Source organism: Trachurus japonicus, chromosome 11 (assembly GCF_045865225.1).
Source record: "Trachurus japonicus isolate A0001 chromosome 11, Traja_1.0".
NCBI classification, from domain to species: Eukaryota; Metazoa; Chordata; class Actinopteri; order Carangiformes; family Carangidae; genus Trachurus; species Trachurus japonicus.
The window spans coordinates 5,145,395-5,154,106 of NC_140917.1; the positions used below are offsets into that span (position 1 = coordinate 5,145,395).

Consider the following 8,712-nt stretch of genomic DNA (forward strand, 5'->3'; position numbering starts at 1 on the left):
CGGGCTGCCGGCAATTAAAAAAAAAAAAAAAAAAACTCTGCTCATATCGACAGCTTTACGTCGCGCACAACAACAACAGCAGCAACCAACCAGGAAAAACTAAAACTGTGAGTGAAACTGTGACTGAGCAGGACTGTGATGGTGACGAGGCCTGTGTGTCGTTTTCCTCCCTAATTGTTTAATGAACAGTAGCTACAGGATTTTCTTTTGCACCTGTATATGTTACAAAAAACCAAACTGATTTACAGTTTGTTGTTTATGAAGCTGCTGTTCTGTGGACTCATTTCTGTGCATGAGCTGTCAGTCAGTGAATACAGATTGTTGCAGAGCATTTCCCTCCTCCTGGGATTTTAGTTATGATGGGAAAAATATGAATGATGTCATCAGCGACTAGTCGACGATCCGGTCTCGCGCGCACCCCCCCCCCCCCCGTCGATCAGACCACCCTCGCCGCCACTCTTTTAAAAAATCCTGGAGGAAACACTGTCATGAATATTGATAAAAAGTTAATACGGTCGATCTCATCAGATTTTCTCTTGATCAGTACAAGGTTTATCTGACAGATTCTGATGGAAACAGTTGTTTGTCTGATAAAAGTTGTGATCATGTTTCATGTGGATTCCTCTATGTGTTCCAGCTGTTAAAGGGATAGTTCAACATTCTGGCAAATTGGCCCATTGCCATAATCCCTATAGTCATAGCAGTAGGTTCGTTACCTTTAATTGTCGGTGCAAGGTGTTTTTAGAACGGCGGAGCAGAGCCGTGAGCTGCTCAGAGCTACGCTACGGAGGCTCATGGGATTTCTTGGTTTCCCTCATCAAACTCATCAAATACACAATCCAACAACTCCACAACGCTCTGGTGGACAAGTTGTGAGCTGCACATTCACCACGCTATGAGATAATAACACAACGTTACCAGACAGAGTTGTTTTAGAGGGAAATTCAGAGACTGTTGATGAAAAACTGTCCCTGAACGCAACGTGCATCAGTGGTTTTGCATGTATTTCCCTCTAAAACAACTCTGTCTGGTAACGTTGTGTTATTATCTCATAGCGTGGTGAATGTGCAGGTCACAACTTGTCCACCAATTTGCCAAAATGTTGAACTATCCCTTTAAACTGCAAGAAAACATCTTGATGCACCAATATAATCGGAAAGCATTACATGACTTCATTACGCACGTCTTTTATTCTTAGATTTAAAAAAAAGCACTTAACCAACGTTATTCACATGAATATTTTTATCGATCTTTAGATAAATGGATCAACAAGTGGATGGAAACATGGCGCGTGGTGCGTTCAGGTGCTGCAGGAGCTTTTACCGTAGACGGGCGTCTTCCCCGGCAGGATGACGATGATGAGCTGCAGCCCGGCGTACGTGTTCTTCAGGTGTCGGAACATCGGCTCCACGCTGTCGGCGCCCTGAGCGTACTTACAGAAGCACGGCTGACCCTGGATCGGCATCCCAGCGTCCTTAGAGATCTTCCTCAGCTGGTCGGTGAAGCTCCTGCACAGGAAGTGGAGAGGTCAACGCACCTGACTCAGTCACGGCTACAGACGGTTTTAGATTCAGTCTGTTTCTATTTTCTACAAGTTCTTCTGAATGAACAAAACCCCTCAAAGCCCACGATCGCCTGTTCGAGCCCTTTCTAAGCTGCTTCATTCCTGCTACAGTTCTCAACGGGCCTGAAAGTATTCTAGTTTGCAGCGTTCACTCGCTCCACTCCTCATTTATGAATGTGAAACTCTTGAAACGTGCTCTCTGATTGGCTGGATTTTCCCTCCAGGCTGCCGTACAGACATGGTGGCGCAAGATGGCAACGCTCTCTAAAAGCAAGACCCTTGTTATATGTAGATATAAAAGAAGAATTATAAGGCTACGGAAACGTTTTATTTTATAGCGATTATACACTGATACTAATATATTCATGGGGAGTAGATTCAGATTTTAACAATAAACCCTGTTAATTTTTACACACTGGACCTTTAATTCTCAGCCTGAACGTGGTGGAAATAAAGAAGCCTGTGGTCCGACCTGAGATATAAAATGTTTTGGACCTGAACCCGGTGCGTCTGGTCATGTTAGATTAGATTATACTTTATTTCATCCCCGAGGGGAAATTCGTTCGTGACAGCAGCATTTAACAAAAGGTGTTGTTCGGTCCGTTAAGAACTGCGACTGAGCCGAAGAAAGGGGCGGAGCCTATAAACAGTCTGTGGGCGGAGCTACACGTTTATTTATTAGAAGTTGAATGGGTCCTGATTAAGGCCCTGTTTACACGATAACGCTCGCGGATGAAAACGGCAAAATATTTCATGGGATGTGCCTTTCCTTTAGATGGCGACAGCGTTTTCGGGGCTTGAAAACGCAAAAAAGTGAAACCACCCTTCAGAGTGGAAATCTAAAAAACGCGTCTCTGTGTAAAGGGTGAAAATGCAAAACGTCCGCTCCGATTGCTACGACCTGTGGAGGGCAGCATTACGATGGCCGGCGTACAGCCTGCCGGAAATCAAGAGGAAGAAGAAGAAGAAGAGGAAAACACACATGCATGCAGACTTGGTGGTGTTGTGTGTTGTGTGGCACGCTGCCACCTCGGCGCCTGGCGTGCATGAGTTCTACAGACTTTTGCGTCACCGTATGCATGCAGTTTTCCACCCCAAAAACACTCGTCCAAACGCGGAAAAGTGAAAAGTGAAGACGCAACGCCACTTTTGCGTTTTCTGTTCGGATCGTTTCCGTATAAACGTAGCCTCAACTAGTAAATGATGCTGCTCTGGATCCGACTCTTTCCTTCTGTTCTGACTCTGTTCTGGGTCAGTTCAGCAGCTGAAGCAGATTAAAGCCTGAGCTGCTACTGGAGGATTTACTGTATTGATTATTGAGGATGATGATTATTGATGAGGTGATTGATTATTACTGATGGTTGTCTCACTTGAGGATCTCCTCCCTGCACTGCCTCTGGGTGGCGAAGCAGGCGATGGCCCACATCTTGATCTCCACCCCCGTGTGGAACTGTTTCCCCCTCATGTCCCACACGCCGTGACTGGGCGTGGCCACGGTGCGGCTCTGCAACGACAGCGCAGGGTTCATCTGCTGGGGCTGCACACACACACAGAGTACAGAGTACACACACACACACACACACAGAGTACACACACACACACACACACAGTACACACACACAGTACAGGGACACAGACAAATGTATGATGGATTCAAAGGATTCACTCAGCTGATCACAAGATCAAAGGCTAATCATTATTGATTGGCTCAGTGACTGGATGTTATGACTGTTATAAACAGAGATGGACAGAGTACTCAACCCCAGTACTTGAGTAAGAGTACAAATACTACTAGTCAAAATTTACTCTGTTACAAGTAAAAGTAGCTCAGTCGACATGTTACTCGAGTACTTGCTTTTAAAGGTACTTAAGAATCCAAAAGTACATGCTTTTAAATTTACTTTAAGTAAAATTAAGAGTAAGAGTAAATTTCTTATTTTTCACATCAATGAATTACTATAATGTTTTCTAAATGAATTTAAGGAGCTTTTAACTCTTGTTTCTGAGAATGAACTCTTTGAAACCACCTGATGTGCTGCTTTTAGGGGTTAGGGTTTCCTTCTTTGACAAACACAGCTTGTGTCCAATAGGATTTTAGAAAAAAAAAAGAAAAAAGAGCAGACCTGAAAGTAACGAGTACTTTTCAGCCTTCCTAGAAATTAACTTGAGTAAAAGTAAAAATATTTGTCTTGGAAATGAATTCAAGTAAGAGTAATAAGTACCAAAGAAATCTAATACTCAAGTAAAGTACAAATCCTCTGGATGTGTACTGAAGTACAGTACTCAAGTAAATTTACTCTGTTACTGTCCACCACTGGTTATGAATACAACAGATTCCTTTCAAAATAAAAGTCCAAAGTAGATGTGATGTACAACAACATGAAATCACAGCAAATCAACAGAAAGAAAAGTTCAGAGACAAAAACCAATCAGAGGCATTGATCATTGATCACAGGGTTTCCTCTCTCAACCTGATTCAACCTGATCGATCGACGACGAATGAAGCTGTGACCTCATCAGCTCATCTTATTATTAGTCGATGTTTCAGTTTTAGTTTTTACTGATTCAGTCACGTTGTAAAGATCTCGTTATGAACTTCATCAATAACTTAAAAAATCTAAATCTACCTAACAGAGGAAACCCTGCTGTCACACACACACACACACACAGAGTGAAGAGTGAAGAGTGATTAAAGGTTCAGTACCATGAAGGTGTCGGCGCTGACGCGGCCGCCGTACTGCAGCATCGGCGCCGGCAGCACGCGGCCGGTCACCTGGGCCATCTCATCTCTGACACGGAACTGGAACTCCTGCACGAAGGGGTCGGACTCATAGTTGGCGCTACGCACCTGAGAGGAGGAGGAGGAGAGAAGAGAGAGGAGAGAGGAGGAGGAGAAGAAAAAGAAAGAGGAGGAGGAGAAGAAAAAGAAGGAGGAGGAGGAGAAGAAAAAGAAAGAGGAGGAGGAGGAGAAAAAGAAGGAGGAGGAGGAGGAGAAGAAGAAAAAGAAAGAGGAGGAGGAGGAAAAAAAGAAGGAGGAGGAGGAGAAGAAAAAGAAGGAGGAAGAGGAGGAGAGAGGTCAGTTCAGGTCACATAGACGATCACAGAGCTTCTCTCTCTCAATTCTATTGAATTCAAATTCGCTGTATTGACATGAATGTCACAAAAACCATGTTGCCAAAGCATAAAGAGTCAATGAAGCAAAACAAAAATACACTTCATATATATATATGTATATATATATATATAGAATATATATATATATATATATATATATATATATATATATAGAAGCAGACAGAGAGGTCAGTCTTAGTTTTCACGCAGCTGGAGGATAAAACATCTGTTCAATCACACGACTGGACTCTGTACAGAGCAGCAACAAGGACTGTTAATCTGTCCATCTACGTATCAACCCAGGAAGACTCAGGTCATCTCACTCATCATGAATAAGACACGTTGTCAATTTAGCTCTCGCCGTTGTTTTTTGGGTTTTTTCCGATGCTGTATTTCAGTCACTGAAAACAGTCCCTGCCTGGAGGATCACTGGAGTTTTATTGGAGCTGCGTGAAAAGTAAGACTGATCTCTCTGCCTGCTTCTCTCTGATGTCTCACAATAGTTTATCCAGTAATCTGATGATATTTCCGTGGCCTGTTTTTCCATTTTGTATTTTTGATCCAAGCCTTAAATTGAAATATATTTTTGTGTTAGATTAAAAAACACAAAACATAATAATCTGTCACTTTTTCTTTTCTTTTTTTTTTTATTGTCAATTGAAAATAGAAAGAACGAATGATACACAGATTCTTCTCCCAGAAGGATCTAAATTATTATGTCTTGTTGGAGGGAGGCGGGGATTTTTTCTTTAAATTAGGGAAATAATTCTCCTCTAATTTCTTTGTATTTGGGCCAATTAGTGAGAAAGTGAGTGTTTGTCTCTACTTCTCCTGTTTCACAATGGACACAAATTATCCCTCTCTCTCTGTCTGTCTCTTCCTTCATCCTTCCATCCCCTCCTTCTCTGTCTCTCCGTCTCACCAGCCGGCTGATCTCCTCCTGTCTGTCCGGCGCCGACCGAGCCGTGGCCTTGATCATGGTGGACGTCTGGTTGTCCGTCAGCTTCTTGATGCAGCGCTGCCCGGCCACGATGTTACACACCTGCACACACACACACGTCACATCACATCATCACATCCTGGTATTGATCCGACATTGATTGATTGATTGATTGATTGATTCCCGTGCTCACCTCCAGGGGCAGGTAGGTGTGTTTCTGCTCCTGCCCCACCTGCAGACAGGGCAGGTGGGGGAACTTGAGCTGCAGGTTGTACTTCTCTCTGAAGTACTGGGCCACGGTCCGTTCCACCGTCTGACCGCTCTCCAGCTGCAGAGGAAACCTGGGGGGCAAGTACAAATACTTTGTTACTGGAAAGCTACTGTTTTCAGGTATCTGTACTTTACTTGAGTTTATTTTTCTTGAGGACTTTTTACTTTTCCTCCTCCATGTGAACACACATATCTGTACTTTCTACTACCAGAGGTTTTTTTTTACACAAGTATTTGTACTACAGAATGTGAAGACTGTTGACACCTCTGCCGGTTAATGACAGGTCAGAGGTCAGAGTGGAAACCGATGTGGTGACGTACGTCTGCAGGCTGGCCGGACGACGGGTCACGTTACAGACTCTGTACTTCCTGCGCATGGTCCCACAGTGAGTCACCTCCACCTTCAGACCTGAGAGGAACAAGAGGAGCAGCTGCAGCACCGGGTTTCACTTTATAGCACCTCAGTTAGCTTCAGAGTTAGCTGCTAAGTGTTAGCTCAGTGTTAGCTGCTAAGTGTTAGCTCAGTGTTAGCTGCTAAGTGTCAGCTCAGTGTTAACTCAGTGTTAGCTTCAGTGTTAGCTCAGTGTTCAGTGTTAACTCAGTGTTAGCTGCTAAGTGTTAGCTCAGTGTTAGCTGCTAAGTGTCAGCTCAGTGTTAACTCAGTGTTAGCTGCTAAGTGTTAGCTCAGTGTTAACTCAGTGTTAGCTGCTAAGTGTTAGCTCAGTGTTAACTCAGTGTTAGCTTCAGTGTTAACTCAGTGTTAGCTTCAGTGTTAACTCAGTGTTAGCTGCTAAGTGTTAGCTCAGTGTTAGCTGCTAAGTGTTAGCTCAGTGTTAGCTGCTAAGTGTCAGCTCAGTGTTAACTCAGTGTTAGCTTCAGTGTTAGCTGCTAAGTGTTAGCTCAGTGTTAGCTGCTAAGTGTTAGCTCAGTGTTAGCTGCTAAGTGTTAGCTCAGTGTTAGCTTCAGTGTTAGCTCAGTGTTAGCTTCAGTGTTAACTCACCGTTAGCTTCAGTGTTAGCTTCAGTGTTAACTCACTGTTAGCTCACTGTTAGCTCAGTGTTAGCTTCAGTGTTAACTCAGTGTCAGCTCACTGTTAGCTCAGTGTTAGCTTCAGTGTTAACTCACTGTTAGCTAAGTGTAAACTCACTGTTAGCTCAGTGTTAACTTCAGTGTTAGCTCAGTGTTAGCTCAGTGTTAGCTGCTAAGTGTTAGCTCAGTGTTAGCTGCTAAGTGTTAGCTCAGTGTTAGCTCAGCGTTAGCTTCAGTGTTAACTCAGTGTTAGCTCAGTGTTAGCTCAGTGTTAGCTCAGTGTTAGCTTCAGTGTTAACTCAGTGTTAGCTCAGTGTTAGCTTCAGTGTTAACTCAGTGTTAGCTTCAGTGTTAGCTCAGTGTTAGCTCAGTGTTAGCTTCAGTGTTAGCTTCAGTGTAAACTCACTGTTAACTCAGTGTTAGCTTCAGTGTCAGCTCAGTGTTATCTTCAGTGTTAGCTCGCTGTTAGCTCAGTGTTAGCTTCACTGTTAGCTGTGAGCAGTGAGAGCAGACAAACCTTTGATCTCCTTGGTGAACTTGACCCTGTGGGAGTCGGTGAGGGGCCGTGGCTGCTCGTCGATGTTGTGGATGTCCAGGACTTCACACATGAACTGAATCACCTGCTGAGCTTTGTAGAACGCCGTGGCCGACACTGAAACATCACAACAAGGTCACAACAGGGTCACAACAACTGTATTAAACTCTCCTCCATGATGATTCTTATTGGCTCACCGTCGATGTTGAGCATCATCTTCCACATGGCCGGACGCACCGACTGGTGGAAACCAAACCACACCTCCCTGCCTCCGCCCAGCGGGTGGTCGTAGCCCTCAGGTGAGGAGAAGAAGGAGCGTCCCACAGGTGTGTACCTGCTCACACACACACACACACAGGTTCATTAGGTTTGTTTACATCAGATCAGCTCCTCCGACAAAAGTAGCTTCACGTAACCAGACAGAGTTGTTGTAGAGGTAAATTCATGCAAAACCGCTGATGCACGTTGCCTTCAGGGACAGTTTTTCATCAAGCAGTCTCTGCATTTCCCTCTAAAACAACTCTGTCTGGTAACGTTGTGTTATTATCTCATAGCGTGGTGAATGTGCAGGTCACAACTTGTCCACCAGAGCGTTGTGGAGTTGTTGGATTGTGTATTTGATGAGTTTGATGAGGGAAACCAAGAAATCCCATGAGCCTCCGTAGCGTAGCTCTGAGCAGCTCACGGCTCTGCTCCGCCGTTCTAAAAATAACTTGCACCGACAATTAAAGGTAACGAACCTACTGCTATTACTATAGGGATTGTGGCAATGGGCCAATTTGACAAAATGTTGAACTATCCCTTTAAGGGTTAGAAGTAGCTACTGCGTTACTGATAAGTAAAACAGCTGTTTGATGTAGAAAACAGCGGCGTTACAACGACGCTGCTGAGAAATGTAGACTAACGTTGATACTTGTAACGTCGCTACTGCACAACACTGGTGTGTATAATACATGAAGGTGTGTGTGTGTGTGTGTGTGTGTGTGTGTGTGTGTACGTGTGTGTACAGCAGATGAGGTTTCAGGACCAGAACCAGCGGTGGCTCTGAGCTCATGGTTAATTCAGAGCTGCTGCGTCAGAGACCATGACACCTGGAGCTGCTGCAGATGAGCTGCACCGACTCATCACTTATTATCATCATCATTATTATGATCATTATTCTCATCATACAGTCTCAGTATACACGTTTCCCAGAATGCATTTCGCGGCAACCGGTAGCGGTAGCTGTAAAACAGGTGAAAAGATGTTTTATTTCCCACT

General features: G+C 44.1%; 1 protein-coding gene across 2 annotated transcripts in view; it reads right to left on the reverse strand.

Annotated features, from left to right (window-relative positions):
• Positions 1 to 8,712, reverse strand: part of LOC146977986 (protein argonaute-3-like) — a 28,716-nt gene that overhangs the window by 8,477 nt on the left and 11,527 nt on the right. The window contains exons 5-12 of one of the 2 annotated variants that reach the window (XM_085790766.1): positions 7,650 to 7,786; positions 7,435 to 7,569; positions 6,210 to 6,297; positions 5,812 to 5,959; positions 5,601 to 5,720; positions 4,269 to 4,412; positions 2,935 to 3,068; positions 1,324 to 1,508 (exon numbers count right to left, since the gene is read on the reverse strand). In XM_085790766.1, the coding sequence (XP_085646892.1) occupies positions 1,324 to 1,508; positions 2,935 to 3,068; positions 4,269 to 4,412; positions 5,601 to 5,720; positions 5,812 to 5,959; positions 6,210 to 6,297; positions 7,435 to 7,569; positions 7,650 to 7,786 (1,091 nt within the window). Of the gene's footprint in view, positions 1 to 1,323; positions 1,509 to 2,934; positions 3,102 to 4,268; positions 4,413 to 5,600; positions 5,721 to 5,811; positions 5,960 to 6,209; positions 6,298 to 7,434; positions 7,570 to 7,649; positions 7,787 to 8,712 lie in introns of both variants that reach the window. The other variant, XM_085790765.1, reaches the window with a different exon arrangement.